At 40.6% G+C, this 20390-nt stretch overlaps 1 protein-coding gene across 1 annotated transcript; it reads left to right on the forward strand.

Annotated features, from left to right (window-relative positions):
- Positions 1–1589: 1589 nt before the first annotated feature.
- Positions 1590–19053, forward strand: LOC139283265 (transcriptional enhancer factor TEF-5-like; the record flags this gene model as incomplete). The annotated part of the gene is made up of 14 exons (XM_070903250.1): positions 1590–1824; positions 8828–8892; positions 9488–9550; positions 9693–9755; positions 12179–12190; positions 13196–13321; positions 13458–13498; positions 13695–13751; positions 14219–14283; positions 14369–14505; positions 15179–15352; positions 15942–16085; positions 16190–16342; positions 16853–19053. Coding segments are annotated over 14 exons (1449 nt in total), but the record flags the coding sequence as incomplete, so codon positions are not given.
- Positions 19054–20390: the final 1337 nt, after the last annotated feature.

Raw genomic sequence — 20390 nt, forward strand, 5'->3', positions numbered from 1 at the left:
ATTACGGTTAGCATTGTTTATTCATACAAATTTAATGACTGCAATAAAGAAAATGTCAAAGAAAGCCAAAGTTGTGACCTGTAGATGAATGACATAAAGTATCTCTCATTATGCTTTACATGAACTCACACAGCGCTTTTTAGCTGACCAGCTAATTCAATTTATGTATATTTCTTAAGAAAAAACTATGGACAAACTTAGCAGAGATTAAGTTCACACATTATGAACGCTGATAATTAGGTTGTAGACGTAATTGAGTTGAATTTTATCAAGTCCCTGCTCCATGTTCTCCTGGGTTTTACTGATCAGTTGACATTTGTTTGAATATCAGCAGTGTTGCATCATAAATTCAAAATGAAGGAACAAAGTGAGAAAGCTGACTCGCAATTCACTGTGTTCAGATGAGAATGCTGTTCCAAGACTCATGAAACTTGCCCTTCAAGCACAAACACCAAAAGGGTTTTTCCGGCTTATGCATACCTGGCTGGTTTCCTCTACATGTGAATGTGTGAAAGGGTGGCTTGTAATTATACTGTATGATAGATCTAATGAAATAGTTTTGAATGATGTTACGCAGGAAATTCCCTTTATAATTTTACAGTTGTTTTTAATAGATTTGTCTGTCACATGGCATCACATGACCTGCAGTTCCAACTGTGGCCACTAGACCCAAATTGATACAAGCAGTCTATGCTGGTAATTTAGGTAATTTCTCCTACTATAAATAACCTTATATTGACTGACTTTTCCAATATTGCAAAGCTGTACATACTGTGGTTTAAGCAGAGAAGTGTCTTTATTAGAATATATATTGAATTATGGCTGATTATAGCACACTTGTGACTTGATGTGGTTGTTTTCCCATCAGATAAACAACGCATGCATTAAACAATAAGGTCTGTGATTTTCTATATTTTAGTTATTGTCAACAAATCCTGTGAATATACCATAACCAATGTGATAGTACGTCTCTCAATGCTGACTTTCCTACCCTGCCTGTGGCACTCAGACACAAGCCCATTCATTTCTACTAAAGACTTAAATCCTTAAAAATGACTCACAAATATATAGTTTCATTTTTTAGTAAGACTAAGTAACTGGAGTAAATAGTACATTTGTTATGGACAATTTGCAGCTGCGGATTAATACAGATTTGATGTGCAAGTGAGTACTTACATCACCAGGTTGTGTCACACCAATGGGTGTTGGATTGACAAAAAAAAACAAAAACGGAACATATCAATTACAACAGTGTGGCTCACTGATGTGTTTTAAATGCTTTTAGACATTAATGGACCTCTATGGCAGGAATAAGCCATATCAGGCTTTGGCTGCACAGACATTACTTGTCTAGTCATTGTTGATTTGGTCATGTCATGGGATTTGTTGATAATAAGAAAAATATAGAATATCACTTATCTTTTATCTTTCTGGGTAAAGAAGGCTGACCTGCCTGTGTTTCAAACTATTAACACTGTTTGGGTTTCATGTGTTGTGTAATTATGATTAATATATGCTAAAGTTGTACAATTCAAATCAGTATTCAATAAAAACAGCTTTATTCCACAGATCTTCTACAGATCCTTTGATATTGGGGCTCGGGGTCGGGCCCAGGGGGAGCCGCCACCATTGCGTCCAACGAGTGGAGCGCCAACGGTAGCCCAGAAGATGGGCTGGACGGGGAAAACGAGGACAAGACCCTGGACGGAGACGCCGAGGGCGTGTGGAGCCCGGATATCGAGCAGAGCTTCCAGGAGGCCCTTGCCATCTACCCTCCCTGTGGCAGGAGGAAAATCATCCTGTCAGACGAGGGAAAGATGTATGGTGAGTACACTGGATAACAGCCAGAGCAACAAAAGAACAACAATTACATGGAAATCTGTTCCATAATGAATGCAAATTCCACAGAGATTTGTGGCTACAAGAAAACAAACATCCACCATAGTGCCCTAAAACGAAATGAGAAAAATACTTTTCTTCCTCTTGCGCTCATGTCACAGCTTTGACGCAGAGGTGAATGTTTTCTTTCCACGCAGAGCTCTCTTTAACAAGTCTGTACCTGTTGTGCTGTGACCAAGGGGCAGGTTCTTCCAGTTGCACCAGCACTGTCAGAGCTGGTTATTGCTGTTCTGAGAGCATCTCCTCTCCCCTTGATTTACACCTGTCTTTTTCTTTACAGCCTATTTTTATGCCCACTGTTTTATGGCCTCCTCTCTTCCTCACTACACTTTCAGTCACAAAACCTGCTCTTTGTTTTTTATCGCCCGAACGTCATGCGCTTGTTTCTCCCCACACCGGTATCGCTGGGAGAGTTTTGCCTGTAGGTGACTGGTTGGAGCTGGTTTCTGGAGCAGTGTTGCGTTTGATGCTGGATGGCTCGGTTAAATTAGCAATAATTAGCACAGCGTGAATCGGGGCTCAGGAACAAAAACATCACATTGGCATGTCGAAGATTTAAAACATCCATATGGTTTCCGAATAGTTACGCTGTTTCCTGCAGCGTGTTCATTAAATTGCAGGTGTTGAGCCCTTAATGTCCTGAAAAACTCCAGATGGATCTGTCGGCATGTTCTTTGGTAGAATCACTGACATCCAGGTGTAGGAAACTGAACGCATTTGTCTTTCATTATTTTGATCCCACTTTCCCATTCCTGTTGTTCAGAGAGTGCACGCTCTCCTAATTAAATTTAGCATTTGACGTTGGAAATTTTGCTGAGCAGCAATAAATGTTGATTGACAGTAATTGTGCTCCCTTCTTTACTTGCCGCTGTCCTCAACAAACCTCTTTTTGGTTTTGTGAAATTATGTTATTTTCACCATCGTAATTCAACTCCCTCAAGCAATGCTTTGTAAGACTTTCCTTCCCTTTAATTATTGTCCATCATGTCTCGAAAACTTGAAATTGATTCCGGCTTCAGAGCAACCATAAAAACCATCAATCACTGCCACCAAAGTCTCAGGCAGAGTGTGTATTTCAGAAGCATTAGTGTTTGTTTTTAAAGAACTGTTTTTTTGGGTGGCTTTTCTGCGCTTGACGTTAGATGGGATTCTTTTGGCGTGATTCACCCAAGATGTAATCTCATCCTCTCACTCGTCAGGCAGATTTGAATATTCAAGCACATACCTGAGATAACTCCAGCCACTGTTGTTACTGATCCTGTCTTAGCATAGTAGTGAGGAAACAAATAGTGGATTAGATAGTTAATCGATAACAATTAGTTTTTATGATACATTATCATCATTTATCAAGCAAAAATGTACTGATTCCACCTTCTCAAATTTCTGTGTTGTTACTTGAATATTTTGGGGTTTTGGACTGTTGGTTAGACAAAACAAGATATTTAAAGACATTACCTTGGGCTCTAGGATCTCATCACAGGCATGTTTTCACAATTTTCATGACATTCTATAGACTAAACAATTAATGAATTCATGGTAAATTGAATTGCCAGAATAATCGATTATGAAAATAATAATTAGTTGCTTCACCAGAACCTGAAAGCTGGATACAGACTAAACTGATGTGATTCAATGATGAATGCAACCATGTTTAATTACTTTTTATCTCTTTAAATAAATAAAATGTTTAGTTTTAGACAGACTTGAGGGACGTATGCTTAAAGATAACAGCCTTAGTAAACTTATTCTATGATTTTCAAGGATAACACAACTAGTTTTACGAAAAGCTTTTAATTTGTTTACAGACCCGAAGCACAAATCACTGCAGGCATCTCTAAATTTACCTAAATAACTCTTCTGTCCTGTTTAGCAGGGCAGTGTTGTGTCCCAGGCTCCATACATTTGTCATGAGAACGTCAACAAAGAGGCAGGCTGTGCACAAACCTGCCCCCTTAGCAACAAACTGTCAGGACCCCTTTTAGAGGCCTGTTTTTTTCTAGAGCACTAAACACCCTCTCCATTTACAATAAGTCATCTGAGGCTCTGCTGGCAGAGCCAAGGCATGCCCCAGAAGAAGCCTTCTCACAAGGTGATTACCTCAGACATCTAAAAGCTGCCCTGACGTGAGGTTAGGGGAATGTTAACGATTGCACTGTATGTAATACTGTCTACCTTGCAGTCTCAGAGTCCCAGTGGCCTCCAAAAGCAGGCAAATCATCCCTCCCATTGGGAATTCCACTTTTCCTGCCAGGATTTTTTTTTTCATTTGGTGGGAAACCTTTGCAAATTTCCATTGCCTTCGCAAGATGACTGCTTTGTACATGTGTATTCTTTGCTCTACAAACCTGTCTAGACTTCCCAGTAGCATTGCCAGTCATTTACGTAGCTCAGGGGTGACAAAGAGTTCAAAGGAACAAAACACTCAATTTTAATGAGTCACACATGTTAATAATCACACCAGTTGTTTCAGAACATGAACAACGCTTAAAGAAGCTAAAATCTGGTTTGTGATGTAATCACAGTTCGATATATTCTAACTGTTTCTGCATGTCAAACCTTTTTCAAGGTGTGCTTTACTTTTATCTTTTCAAAAGTCTACCACAACTCTCCGGAATTCATCCTCGATACTAGCATGATCACCTTTTCCACCTTTTTGATACCACTCTCATGTCTGTATGGTAAACATGAGGCTACAGCCAGCAGCCAGTCAGCTTAGCTTAGCATAAAAACATGAAACAGAGGGAAGCAGCTAGCCCGGCTCTGTCCAAACACAATCCACTTTACCAGCACATCTTCAACCCACTAATCAACAAGTTACATCTCATTTGTTTAATCCGTGTGTAAAAACAAGGGGAAGGAAGTCACTACCCCCGGCAAAAAAATAATCCGGCACATAACCCCTGTAAAAAAAAACAATTTTTTTACACTTTTACAGATTAAACACACAAGATGTAACACGTTAATTATTGAGCATTAGAGCAGCTGGTAGGCAGATTTTGCTGCCTTTGGACAGAGGCAGGCTAGCTGTCTATAGCTGTTTATAGCTAAGCTAAGCTAACTGCCTAGCCTTATATTTAACAGACAAATATGAGAGTGGAATCAATCTTTTTGGCAAAATGTCAGACCTTTGATACCTTTGATGCTCCACTCATATTCATTCAGATGGAAGTGAACACTCCCTGTCCTTTCCTGGTCGGTGATAATCTGTGGTGTCTTTTGAACAAACTAAAAGCAAAACATTCAAAGAATATTTGCAGCTCAGAGACATTTCTTTGTAGAATTAAATGGATGGCACATTTCACACCCTAAGTTCAGAGGAAGTATTTTCAGAAGATGCGTGTGTGTGTCAAAAAAATGTTGCCTGTCTTGTTTTGCTTTGGGGCTGTACTGACATGTTGTTCCCCTGCGTTTTCTGGTCCAGACAGGTATGTCAAACCCCAAGCACAAACCTCTCTCTCTCTTTCCCTCTCCCTCTCAGCCCTGCAGCTGTCACTACTGCAAAGCACTCTGGGTACAGAAAAAAAGAAAGATTTCAGAGACTTATGTCTGTTTTGACCTTTGAAGGCCACATTAGGAATGAGCAGCCGGTTCAGTCCATGTGCAAAGTTGTGAGAAAAGGTATGAAGGTATAAGAGAGGGGGCTGAGCGCTCTGTAATGATGACTGAGCAGGCCTTCCCTGTCAGCCCCCTCACTGAGATGTTAGGAATGTTTTCAGTCATGGCTGAGCAGTATGTTAGCAATTTAGGATTACCTCAATGTTATGAGAAGGGAGGAGGGGAGAGAATATGGGTGGAGAAAAAGGTTCAGGAGAGAGACGGAGCAGAAGAGTGCGAGAGAGGCAGGGAGGGGGGGAGTGAAGAGAGATTACCTTTTTGCTCACTATCTTAGCGTGGAAGTGGAAAATTCCAGCGGTCATGTAGTAAAAGAAAAAGATAGGCGTGTCCTGTCAGGGAAGAGGTTAAGAATGGCAGCCTGCAGCGATCGCAGTGGGTGTTGAGCAATCAACAAGGGGATCATAAGCTGCTCAAAAAGAGGGTGGAGAGATGGAAAGGCAGCGAGTGTAGGGAAATTAGAGGCAGAGGACAAGTGAGGCTGTGCATGCAATTCTACAAATGTGTGTCTGTGTCTGTTTGAATGCACCTGTCACGTTCCCCTGCTGTGTGGACCAGCCTTTTCACCATCTCTCTGGCCCCCACCGTGTCAAGTCTGGGCAGATCTTTGCTGTCACAGCTGCAGCTACCAGTGATAACACAGAGACCTCTATATTTTCTTTGTTGGGGTCTGAGAGAGCAATGTGTCTAAAAAATATAACCACTTCTACTGGGTCACTGTTTTAAGAGGCAGAAGGCAGAAATACTATTATCCATGAAATGTGCATGTACACACCGTGCAGCTGCTGCTTTGAAGTTCTGGGACTTTTTTTAATATTCTTTGTCAGGTTGTGATTTTGTTTTTTACCCTAAGTGAATGACGTCCAGCTACATTTTGTTTTTGTAGGCATGAACTCAACCGCCTTATTTTAGCAATCTAGAGCCTGTTGAATAAGCTCCGTTCAGCCTGAGGGCTGGGGTTGGACACAGGTCTCCTGAGTGATTATGTTACCCCTCAAAATGTGTTGTTTGCTATGGTTTTCAAAATTTGATTCAAGGGTGTGAAGTGGAGGGTGATTTGGATTTGGGACTGATTACCTCAGTGTTCCTAAAATCCTTTGCTATCGCCCTGTGAACAACTCATCTTTTTTTGTCATGAAGTAGCCCTACATATTGTTTAGGGATGTAATGATTCTTAAAAATCAAAGCTTTGTTCAAGAAGCCGCGGTGCTATCGTGGCGCCTGAGAATAAATAATTTTAACATTCAACTTTATAAACATTTATTTGAAACTGAGTTATTTGCCTAACCCGCTTCAAAGTGGTGTCTCTGCAGCAAACTTTATATCACATAAAACAAAAGCAATCATTTAAAATATCTAAAAAACAACCAGATGTTGTGGAAAAAACTAGAGATATCATCTCTGCTCACAACCACAGAACTGCACTGTTCAACAGACACATTTTTGATTTACCACGCAATACCAACATTCACTGTGCTCAAAACTGTTATAAAGAAAGTTACAAAAATGTTATATGGTTTGCTATTATTCAATTATTTCCATGTGAATAAGAGATTTTGCTTGGTTTTACTGAACCTCAGCTTGGAGAGTCCTGAAAGTCTGCTGTGAATTTACAGTTTGACCAGCTTTGTACAGCACCGAGTCCACCTCACCATCAGAGAAGTCCTTATCTTTGCACCTAGTTCAGACTATGTCTCAGTAAAGAGCCATGAGATATCTGTGAAATTCATAGCAGAACTCTGTGGTTGGGACAATGTAATGTTTTCCCCCCTCTGCCCCTCAGCTGAGGAGATTGAGAGTGACAGTTGCGTGGGGGTCGAACTGGCATTGTTCTTTCTCTGCCATCCTCTGCTGGGACAGTCGGCAGCAGGTGCTGCTGTCCGTTGAGTGCAGGGTCACACAGTGGTGTTGTTTTGGGAAAAGGGCTGCTTTGCTGCCAGGTGGCAGTTGTTGGCAGAGACAGTTATGGCTTTGTGTTTCCTCCAAGAGTTACGGCATCAGCTGCCCCTTTTGCCCCTCTAACTGACGACCCCCTACCCCAACCTAATGGCCCTCACCCCTGCTCTAACCCCTGCTTCTCCCAGAGCTCCCAGTGCATGTGAGCATGTGTGTGTTCACCCGAGCTCTGGCTGTGTTCGCAGGCCCAGGCCAATCAGACTGGCTAGCACAGATGTGACAGGCTTAGAGGAATGCTAGGAATGCGGAGGCGCCGGAGCGGGCGTGTCCATCCTTGGCCCGGGGCAGAGGGGGGGACGGGCTAGCTCAGTATCGGCAGACAGTTCAGCTCTGCTCTGCTGGCCGACTGCCGGGCTGACTGGTTGGAGAGTACGGTGGGTGCTGCAAGCCTGCTGGAGATGGCCTGCAGTACTTTTATGGTAATTGCACTAACCAGGGCCTTCTGGAGGCCAAGTGCTAAAAAGTGTGTGAAAAAACTGGACTTGTTTCTCCTGTCATTATGTGTCTAGATACTCTAAAGACCGTAGACACAGTCTGTGTGTTCTCAAGAAGACACATCTTGACCAGATTTTGTTGTTGTAAATTTCTGTCAGCAAGTTTAGAAGAGTTTAGGTCATTATTCATAATGATACAGCGGTTCAACCTCTCCCTTTGGCCCAATTTTCAGCCACAGAAACCCAGTAAGCGTGACTTGGCAAAGAAAAGAAGTGAAAAAGACTGATGGACTTATTTTCCCTCGAGACAACATAATAATGCTTTTTGCACTTCTCATACACCAAAGATGATTTTAGCTTGATCCCAGCTACACTTTGCTGAAAAGGCACTTCTTGTTAAATCTCGTGCACAGCAATGAATGTAAAGAGGACCACGAAAGCCCAGAATAGAAGCCTGTTCTCTGCACAACCTGTTTGTGCAGAATGTCGAGAGTAGATGTTATGTCATGAAAAACGTTCTGTTTTCTAAGCAATCTGTAATTAGGCTACAAGGCCATGTGAGCAAACAATATGGGGGTGTGAAACAAGCTAATGAAAACTTGGGGGTAAACCTTTTAATACCTGACTTATTTTAAATAACAAATGACATTTTAGAATACGGCCTCCTATGGGAAACAGAGGTGTTATTGTGGCCTGTAACCCTTGACAAAAGTGTGTTTGAGTTAGTCTGAGGACTCCTCAGACCCACGGCACTCCAGGAGTTCTGGGAAAGGTCACACTGCTGTTTTTTTTCTTTTTTTCTTTTTTTTTTTTTTTTTTTACATAACACGTGTATTCAAGGTATGACAAGAGTGCCACCTTCTGTCCAATTTAGGGTATTATCAGTACAAATTGTTTATGGCCTTGCTCTCTGTGTTTTGTTACAGGTCGCAATGAATTGATAGCACGGTACATCAAGCTGAGGACAGGCAAAACCCGCACAAGAAAACAGGTGAACAAGTTTTGACAATGTTGATGATTGGATTAAAATAACCATGCATGAGTTTGGTTTTAGTCACTGACGATACGAACGATGCAAAACATAACAAATACATCGCCAGAAGCAACAACTGTTACAACAAAGAATTCATAGTTCATGCTAAATTACAAAAAAGTGGATTACAAGTTATTGCATAAGTCTGTTTTTTGTATATATTTCTTATTGTCAACAAATCCCATGAAAAGACCGAAACCAGCAATGTGATAGTCTGTCTTTGAATAGCTTTCAATTTACCTTTAACTTACTATTTAACAGCTTTTGGACAACAAGGTCTATGAGAAATAAACTATATCAGGCTTTGTGTTGCATGAGTTCATTAATGGTTTAGGTCTTTTCACGGGATTTATTGGTAATATGAAAAATGTAGAATATCACCAGCTTTATCCTTTAAATCAACTTTTATTGTTTACATGAACTGTTCAGAACTATGTGTATGTTATCTCTGTAAGTACGTGTGTTTACATGTCTGCACTTACATGCATGTGTGTGTGCACGCATCTGAGTGCATGTTGTTTTTGTGCTCAAAAACTGTTTCACACCCCTTTAGGTGTCTAGTCACATACAGGTGTTAGCACGGAAGAAAGTTCGTGAATACCAGGCGGGTATAAAGGTAGGTGCCACAAACCTGCCTCCCGGCAACACTGACTGGGCGTCCCTTTCCTCTTTGGTTACGGCTTCTCTCTTTCTTCTCTTGTCTTTTCTCTCCCTGTCTCCTTTTGCTCTTCCCTCCTCTTGGCTATTCTTCTGTGCAGGTTTCTAGCCACTTGCAGGTTCTCGCCCGGAGAAAATCTCGCGAGATCCAGTCAAAGCTAAAGGTATGCGCTTCACCGCGGGCTCGGCGTGGGCTGGTAAAGGCTTGGCTTTGCACTAACCTGCTAATTTGTGCACATTCATATCAGTCCTTGCTTTGATGCAAGGCCAGTTCCTCCTAGATAAGTGGATGCAAGCTTGGCAAGTAAAATACATTGTTTAACGGTAAATCAGATCATATAGATTCACCAACGGAACCACAGTTCTCCCTCTGTACCATGCATGCAGTGAACAAACAGACAAAGCTTTGAGCTGCATGAACTGTAAGGCTAATCTCATCACTCAGTTGTGACAGCATAGCAGCCGATTCTAAAGCTTCTTCTTTAAAGGAATGCCACACCAGCTGTTATGATGAGCCCAGTGACTGATTGTTTAACTGCATGTTGCTCCAGCTCTGTATCTGTCCTCTGTGCCAGCCAATGCTTCTGCAGCATACTGTACTCCTCTGAGGCTTCTTCTGTCCCTAAAACTCTCTCTACTCTGATACCTTTAGTTGCTTTAAAGTGTCTATCTGTGATGTGTTTTGTAAAACTGAACAGTCAAAAAACATCCATCTTTAACTTGCATCATATGACTCCTTTTGACCCGTCTTGTAGTTCTTTCAACCCCTCTTGTCTGTCTTCATGCTTTTTACTGTTTTTGCATATTCGCATATACATAACGCAGACGCGTGTAAATACTGAACACACTGGTATTCTGTAGTGCTAACTTCAACTTAAATTAACCCCTTTATGCAGACTAATCCACCAGTGACATATTTTGTTTTAAATTAAACTGTAAAAGATAGATTAGCCGTCTTTTCAGTGATGTCATATGTAGTTCAGTTCACTCAGCGGTGGCTGGCGTGGTAACCTGTAAGGAAATGGATGCATCCTTACACTGCTTACTCCTTGTTACATATAACATGTAGTAGGAAGAATGAACTCGTTCATCCAGTGATACAAGGTTGTTGTGAGTAGTTTCTCTTGAATACAAAGTATAAGACTGTTCATAGTAAGCCGTAACTTCCCTCCCTTTGGAAGTTAGAAATGAAGTCACAGGACTTACAAAGCAAGGCTGCCACATTGTCCTCTCCGCTCTCTTTTCACATTCACATTATGGCGTTTTTGGGGGTCAACATATCTAAACCATACGTTTGATCGACACTCTTCCTCTTACGTATTTAGTGGAAGGTATTCTCTAGAAATGGGCCAACGTGTAGGAGTATGATGGCATTAAACCAGGCTTGTAATATACTGTGTGGTGACTTTTAGCCTCTCTTCCTGAAGGGGTTAATCATGTTTTCCTCTATTCTCTCTGTGATCACTTTTTGGCACATACAACCACCTGTATTTTGTCTCCTTCACACAACATGACATATTTCAGTCGACACATTTTTGTAGCAATATGAATATGAAGAAATATCATCACCTCATGCTCATGTGTACTTCTTAAACCCACAAAAACCTGTTTGTAATTTAGTCCAGTCATTTGGTGTTTTTCGTGAGTTCACCTTTGTTGGATAGTAGCATTGGCAGCACTTGAAGGAATTTTCAATGCTGTTCTTCCTTTTAACTTTAGCCTTTCAATGTTAAACATCAACTAATGAACTTTACACGCAGTTGTACGAACATCAGTGTTTCTCAAACACTTTATCAAGTTAAGCCAAAGTAGTTTATTTGTCAATGAAAAACAGTCAACAAACTATTTTTCAAGCCGACTCCTTTAAGCTCATATGGCAGACATAGAGACATAGACATAGAGCAAATCCCTCCTCTAGGGAATAAAGTGAAATTGTAGCATCAGCTGAACAAACATGAAGTAAAAGTGTGACTGCTAAAATGGCGACACACTGTAGTACCGGCTGTATATTTGACGTAACACACTGAAGGCTTGTGCTGCATTAAACCTCCGAGGATTTAACTTTGTTCTATTAGCATCATGTTTTTCCTCTGTTTGTCTTCTAGTGAGGGAAACGTTCAGTGTATAAAGCCATGTGTTCCCCAGTTATACAGTACATTTATTTATTGGGAACTAACTGAAAGAATATCCTGAAAAAAACGTACACTTTGCTTTATAGCCGTCATTCATGATTTTAATTAATTCTTGCCTATTCTTTTAACTGCTGTCTAATAAAATAAAATAAAACAAGAATTTACAGTACCTAATGTAAATGTTTTTCAAAATTGCTATACCCAATAGTTATATATAAATATTGTGATCATTTTGATTTGAAGCATTCTTCTAACACCATACTCCCTACTGAACCTCTAAACCAAACTGCCAGCGATGGTGTGTTTGGATAAACATGGGACTTTGAGTTGTTGTACACCATGTCTACAGTATAAAAACATACAGTCAAATACTATGTCAACCAAAACTCTTCATTAATCTGAACACATCATTTAGAACTGCACAGTACTAATGGTTTCTCTCTTTTTTGATTCAGGCGATGAATTTGGTAAGTGAATTTGACTTGTGCAATATGCTTCCCCTCCCCCCCTTTGTTTGGCAGCACCAGTGCACTGTCCCCTTGCTATGGCCCTCTACTGGCATGGCGTCTCGCCTCATTGCCATACTGTATTGAAGCAATGCTTAGGAAACAGCCACGCTTTGAACACAGTACTGCTGCGCATCCTGCCTGATGTAGCGTAATCCCCTCGGCGTCTGCCGAAAGCCAAAGTCTTGCTTGCTTTGCATAAGGTGTCGCTCTTTGATTCAGGGTCTCTCTTCTGAGGCATCTTTCCTTTAATTATGAATATAAATAAAATTATAAATAAAGTCATATCTTAATTAGATTAAGTGCATTATTTTGCAAACATGAAAAACATGTAAATGTAATTTGGTTTATTAAAATGAAAGCTTTGATGTGTTTGTACGTCCATACACCATGGACATGAACTGGTTGGCTTTGTATATCTTTTGCTACCTATTTCACCTACATAGTACCACTTTCATCCGCATAGTAAAACTAGAATTTGTTGATGAACACTTGTCTTGTCGATGCAACATGAATGCAAATCTGTATTCCAAACCAATGCACTCTCTTTATTCTCCTTTTCCTTGTGGTGATCCTGATAACACACTGTCATTCAGTTTGTCTTGTTATCTGAGCTAAAATACCAGTGGGGCATCTTCTCTGTTCTTCTCTCTGCTTCAGTCTGTCCCGCTGCTCTTTCAAAAGTTCTCTTTATTCTCTTTTGAGAATAAGTGGAACAGTTGTAACCATGTAATAAGTGTTTTTATGGCCTCATGTCAAGCTTATTGTAACTCTTAGACGCTCTCCTTAAGATTATGAAATATACTCATTTTAGAATTCAGGTGTTGTTTCATCAAACAGCTACAAATAAATGCAGGAAGTGGAAGTCTTTAAACAAAACCACACTCTAATACAGCAGTATATAATGTGTGGGTTATGGTGCCACCTTGTGCTTGACTCCCGTCATTCCTCTGTTTCAATCTGTAGGATCAGGCGTCTAAAGACAAAGCCTTGCAGAACATGGCAGCACTGTCGTCTGCACAGATCGTCTCCCCGAGTATGATCAAGAATCATCTTCCACCACTGCCTCCTGCCCCCTACCAGCCAGCCAGAGTGAGCACCCCCATTCATTTTCTGGGCAATTACAAGCAGCGTAACACATGTTGGTCATGAAAATATCATTGGGTTTGATCTGAAGATGACTGATTAATACTACAAAAGCAATTAACAATGTCTTCTTACTCTCCAGTTCTGGCCTGCTATCCCAGGACAGCCTGGACCCTCTCAGGAGTAAGTAAAACCCCTCCACTGAACCCACAAGGTGTTTGTGGGATGACGTCAGGGTGCATTTAGCTTCTAAAGAGAGAGATTGGTGCTAGAGATGAGTAAATACATGAATGAGTGACTGAGTCAGGGAGGGGGTGTAGGTCTAATGGCAGGTGGGTATTGCAGGGCATGTTTAACGGATCACGTTTTTGCACACCAGGCTGGTTCTAGATCTCAACCCGGGAAGGACTCCTGGGTTTGGCCGCACCAGCCATGCGTAAGTTCCCCCTAGCCGAGGTCCAACTGTGAGCACAAAGCAGCACTAACTCTTCTTCTTCACTGTATTGTACTGTATGTTTCCTGCACTGATGTAAACCACCACCGGGCAAATTAACTGCTTCAAATTTGATTGAGAAAAAAGGAATAAGGAAGACAAATCCTCCTCAACTTGCTGTCACTGAAAAAGTACTGAAATCTATAAATATTTTAATACATTTTCTTCGATTTGTCAGTGAAAGCACAATTAGTTGATGCTGTTTTGCATCATTAAGAAGCAATGAAGCAGGTGGACTTACGCCTAGCTGGTGCAACAACACACGCTTATACTTTGACACTAACAGATTTTCACAATAAAAAACATTTATCAGAAATACAAATATAGTAGGACCCATGTGCCACAAACATCTGATACTGACCCTGTATAGTAGAGGTCACTGTCTCACTGAACCATTCATTGTCTTTCAGTATCAAACCTTTTGCACAGCCCCCATACACAAGCCTATCAGGTCCTGTACCACAATCCATACCAAGTAAGTATGAAGTAAAGCTATGTGAGATTGGTGAGAGGGATTTTTCAAAAATAGTTTTATAAATGTTTGTGTGTGTGTCATTCAGGTTATGAGCCCTTGGCACCTCCTCCTCCACCAAGCGCTACTGCAGTGCCAGTGTGGCAGGACCGGACCATCGCCTCCTCAAAGCTGCGGATGCTGGAGTACTCAGCCTTCATGGAGGTCCAGAGAGACCCAGACAACGTGAGTGAAAATTTATAAAAAGGCTTTTCACATACAGACATGCATGGGTTACTGAATGGGTCAGGGGGCCCCTGGGCTAGAGCCTCTGTTTGAAGTGACTGTTAAAATAGTATAATATCTGTGTGGAGTCAGACAGCCTCTCTTTATCTCTAGCATGAACTAAATACTGAAGTTCAGGTGCAGTTTTTGAACCAACAGCAGCACCTGAGAATCCTGGTCCACCTGCAGAATGCCACTGAAAGAGACACAAAACAACTACAAAGACACGCAAAATTACTACAAATGTCACAGCCGTGTCATTTGTCATCTGGGGGGGGTCCTGTGTAGGAGGGGTGGAAGGACTTTTACATGTCTGTTCTCAGGGGCCCGTTGTCTCATAATCCGCCCATGCACACGGAAACAAAACATGGGATATTTGGTGATGGACAGTATCTCTGACCCCGTCTGGATTGTCCTGATGTGGTAAAACTATCTGGTACCTAATGTACAACAAAGGCTAAGAATATTCAAGTAGCGTTTGGTACAGATCTCACGTCAGAAAGCTGGAGACAACCGAATACTCACCTCTTTCCTTTTTCTCAAAAGTGAGCAGAATGTCATATCACGTTTTGCGGCTGATGTTCTTGAGGTTAACCACGTCCTCCCTTGTCTCTTCTGTCTCTGTCCACTGCAGTACAGCAAACACCTGTTTGTCCACATTGGACAGACCAACCCATCCTACAGCGACCCCCTCCTCGAGGCTGTGGACATCCGGCAGATCTACGATAAGTTTCCAGAGAAGAAGGGCGGGCTCAAAGAGCTTTATGAGAAAGGCCCTCAGAATGCTTTCTTCCTAGTTAAATTCTGGGTGGGTTGTTGTTATTAGATTATCATCGACCAGTTATTTGTTATTGTGCATTTGTCTTTCACTTTGTCTGGTTTGTGCTCAACATTATTCCAACACGGCACAGTGTGAAATCTTATTTATGTACAACCCGGGAGGCAATTTCTCTCACTTTGTTCCAAAATCCCATTACATTACTAATGTTTTCTCTAGTAGTTACTACATTGTGTACTGGCAGGCACACATCAACATGGTCAACCTATATTAAGACCATTGCAGATATAGCTCCACATATTCAGAGTCACACAAGTGATAAAGGACAGCTTATGCAAACCACTTCCTTTTCTTTTTTAACACAGCTGTGGTTTTCTGCTTCGTGAAATATGTTAGATTATACAGAAGGCATTTCACAATGGATTGCTTCATCGTGAACACTGGATTTCTGTTTATGTTAATAAACTGTCTCTGCACACATTATGTTGTCCCCAAATATGTATTCTCAAGCGGTTTGACGTTTGCACAGAAATTTCCTTGCAACCTCACAATTCATGTGTTATGAGGAAATTATCTAAGTGTGTGATCACTCATCTGATTAAATGTATGCCCTCTGCAGGCGGACCTGAATAGCAGCGGCATGCAGGACGGCCCTGGTTCTTTCTACGGTGTCAGCAGCCAGTACAGCAGCCTTGAGAACATGACGATCACTGTTTCAACCAAAGTCTGCTCGTTTGGCAAGCAGGTTGTCGAGAAAGTAGAGGTAAGAATGTGCATTGATTCTGTCTTCTCTTCTCAAACAAACCGATGCACAGTCTCTCATTTTCACCTTACCGCTTGGTGTGTTTGACTCTGTGTGTGTTGCAGACAGAGTACGCCCGCCTGGAGGGAGGAAAGTGTGTTTACAGGATCCACCGCTCTCCGATGTGCGAGTACATGATCAACTTTATCCACAAACTCAAACACTTGCCTGAAAAATACATGATGAACAGTGTTCTTGAAAACTTCACTATCCTACAGGTAACATACACTCGATTTTATCAGATTGTTAAAGGAATTGTTTGACATTTCGGGAAATATATATATACTATTCTGCCGAGAGTTAGATGATGTGACCGACACCACTCTCATGTCTGTACAGTCGATATGAATCTGTAGCCGGCAGCTGCTGAGCTTAGCGTCGCACAAAGACTGTCCACAGAGGGAAACAGCTAGCCCGGCACACAACCCCCGTTTAAACCACATTTACATTTACGTTGTTTTTTGTACGAATTTAACAAACGAGATGTTATGTGTTAATTTGTGAGCTTTAGAAGTCCTGGTAGGAGGATTACGTTACCTGTTTTATATATTGAGCGTACAGACGTGAGAGTGATATCAATCTTCTCCTCTAACTGAGCCAATATTTACCAAAATGTCAAACTATTCCTTTAACAAATTAAGAAATGATCAACTGACTCACTGCCGTATTTCTAAACCGACTGTGCTGCTTCATATTTCTCACTTGACATTTTTCCCTTTGCCCCTCAGGTGGTGACGAACCGCGACACCCAGGAGACCTTGCTCTGTATAGCGTTTGTTTTTGAGGTTTCCACAAGTGAACATGGAGCTCAGTATCATGTCTACAGACTTGTTAAAGACTAACAGCTCATCAGGGAGGTTTTTTCGGAAAAGCCAGACAATAGCGTGACACAATCTTTCTTCGACCAGCTCAACCATCCAGGAAAAAAACAAAAAAAACCAACAAAAAAAAAACCATTCAAACAATGCTAGACCGAACTAACATGGACACATTTTATGCTTTATAAAAGTTCGCAAGGAAAAAAAGAGTGAATCTCAACGTGCCGACACGCCAAGAAATTTTGAAGAATTACGGATTTTTCAAACAACTAGCTATTTTCCATGTGTTTTAAACATGCTTTAGATGAAGTGGGTCACTTTTGCCAAGGTAATTGATGGAGCTTGAAATGTTTTATTGAGGGAACGAGAATGTGTTTAGGGTTGAAAAGACTCATAGTATCCAAGGGAACACACTCAATAAGAGAAGTGTATATAAGATTGAAAAGGTAGAGAGAACAGGACCACGGAAGGGGAAAACCAGAGCCAAGTGGTGTTGTTGCAGTAGGTTTGTTAGGAAAGCAAGTGCCTTTTCTCCAAAGATTATATCATTGCCTGCAACTTTGGATTGCCTTTTTTTTTACTACCTCTTGTTTTTAAACAAACAGAAAATAGTCAGACAGGTGTATTTTGTCAAAGAAATTGGAAAGAAACCTGTAATATCTGCATCTTTTGAGGCAGTTTTTGTATTCCGGCACACAGAGAAATGAGATGGGATAACTAATTTTCATGTAGCCTATTGTTTTACAAAAAAAAAAAATCGTCCAAGTGTACAGGGAGAAGGTTTATTGTGTTATCGTACTATTTAGGTTCTGCTTTTTTAATGTTTTATTACACAATTTAAAATTCAGGTCTTACAAGCATCTATCTATAACTGACTTTTGACACTAGGGATGCCTTGTACCATTGCTAGCCTGAAATAAAGCCAGGGCTTTGCCATCCTTTCGAGATCCCCTGTTATTTCTCTCTGTTTGAAGACGTGTGCTTGGTTGCACTTAAAAGATCAAGAAGAAGGGGGGTGAAGCAACAGCAGTGCTTATTTTCTGCCTTGAGTTATGTAGCCTAATGGAAAAATGAATTGTTTCTGTACTGTGAGTCAGCGGATGCTAAAGGAATATGTGTTACATAGGAGTATTTTTTTGGGGGGGCTTTATGTTCATATTTGTGATCAAGTAACTCAGCACAGAGACCATGGTTTAAGTGGAGAGAAGTTAATCACTGTTTCTTTTGTTTAAAAAAGAGATTGTATGCTGTGAAGTCGGTTCATTTGCTTCACCCTTCTCCGTGTAATGTGTGGAGAAGCTGCATTCGTTGATAAAAGTTCAGTTTTGATATTTAAGACAATTTTTTACTGACATTATACATGAAATTATTTTGAAATCAAACTAAATCATTGTCTTGAATGAGAGCTATTGTCTCTGTGCTGTGGAGTATGACCATTGATTGTTATTTATAGGGTTGGAAAAGAAATAGCGGGAGGGCAGGGTGGGGTACTGGAGATGTATTGATCATTTTCCATTGTGATGGAGATGTTCAAAGTATTGCAGGACTCCTATTAGAGACAGGAGAACTGTCATCCCATGGATCCTGCTTGACAAGTGTACTCTGTGTGGTTCACTGGACAATTGTGTTATAAAAGTTCAAATTTAAGATATTGTACGATGGAATAATTGCACCTGGCTTTGAATGTCATATTTCACAAGCTAGATACAATAACACTCCTCCTCTAGCAGGTTTCTCAATTTATCTTTTATACAGACATTTTTTTGCCATTATCAAGATTAATGTTTTGTTTTGATTCTGTTGTCTTTTGACTTTCAGTGTTTGCCATATGCTTCACTGAAAATAATGTGTGATTGTGCTGATATTGATAATTAATAATGAGATATCTAATGTATCATATTCTGAATGGTGTGGGCAGTTGTTTTTTTTTGTTTTGTTTTTTTGGTTTACGGTTTACTGTTGTCTTTGTTACCATTGTGCATTGCAATTTTATACTTCAAAGTAGAGGTTGGACTATGTAATCAAACAAATGTATCTAACAATAAAAGACGCATGGTGCCTTTGGGGCCATTTTTCCCCAGAAAAACTTATTAAACATGTTTGTAAATTTGTTTTGTCCATGCTGGTTCTTTTCATACCGATAATACAGAGGCCTGTGAAACCAAATACCGTGTTAGCGTTGGCTTTCACAAGTTAGTTATATGAACTCGCTTGGGCCTATATTTTACCAATTTTACTGATTAAAAGGTGCAGTTTAGCATTTATTTCAATGTTTCCATAAGGTCCCAGGTGTTGCACCAAATTCTGTGATCCAATTAGAGATTTCAGCTGTATTGCTGCTGCAAATGTTAGCACTAACACCTCACCTGTCAATAACATAGCAGACCCTTTAGTGTTGTTCATGTACTTAATGTTCTAGCATCGTAGTAGTCTGTGTGATAAAGTATGCTCAAATGTTTTCAGTGGGAATATAGATGAAAAAAAGGTCATGGTGTAACACCTGAAACCCCCTAGGAATACTTGCTGTTTTCCTCTCTAAACTTAAAGTAAAAATACTAATACAAATTTGTGTGGAAGAACTTTTTCCCCTTCTTTTCAATCCTGTTGGTTGGGAACCACTGGACTACCTAACTGCTAAAACTACTTATGTAGTTTATCAGTCTTAACAATCTAATAATGTCATTTATAATAATAAATCATTAACAAGGGCCATTTTCTGCATGATGACTACTTCTTTTGATACTTTAACTACATCGTGATGATAATACTTACGTTCTTTTATATAAGAAGAGTTTTTAATGAAGGGCTTTTGGGATGAGCCACCACGGCCAAGCTTTTGGCTGAAATTACTTCACCTCCCAGAATTACTTGCGGCTGTGACGGATTAAAACCGGAAACAGTTGTCAAGCTAGCTAAAATGACAACGGTTGTTCGGTGACAGCCTCCAAATTAAAAGTTTGCACAAAAAGAATCGATTGTTAATTTGAAATCGAGTTTTTGCAAGTAGGGTATTCACAGCTACTACCCATCTTATTAGAAATATGTTCTACACCTGTGCTCAGAGGATCCTGTCACTGAAATTACGGACGCAAGTGAAGTTCCTGTTTTACTTTGAGGGGAAACTAGCTAACACCGGAGGTCATAACAAATATTTTTATCCCAGCTGACTTTACGACGGGGCAGGAGAAGCACGTAGCAATGGAAGTGGCCAAACATAGTGTTCGTCATCTGAGATGCTGACCGACCGACTATGTATACCCTTGTTAATAATTAACTAGCTAATTGTATAACGATAGTTAGCTGACACGGCAACAGGAAGTGTTTTGGATCCAAAGCCACAACTGATATTACAACATTGTAACGGCCCAGATAACTTCAGCTGACGTCAACAGGTTCGTGAAGTGAGTTAAATCAACCAATGAATAAACCGTTCGGGTAACGAGTCAAC

This window comes from Enoplosus armatus, chromosome 3 (genome assembly GCF_043641665.1).
Source record: "Enoplosus armatus isolate fEnoArm2 chromosome 3, fEnoArm2.hap1, whole genome shotgun sequence".
NCBI classification, from domain to species: Eukaryota; Metazoa; Chordata; class Actinopteri; order Centrarchiformes; family Enoplosidae; genus Enoplosus; species Enoplosus armatus.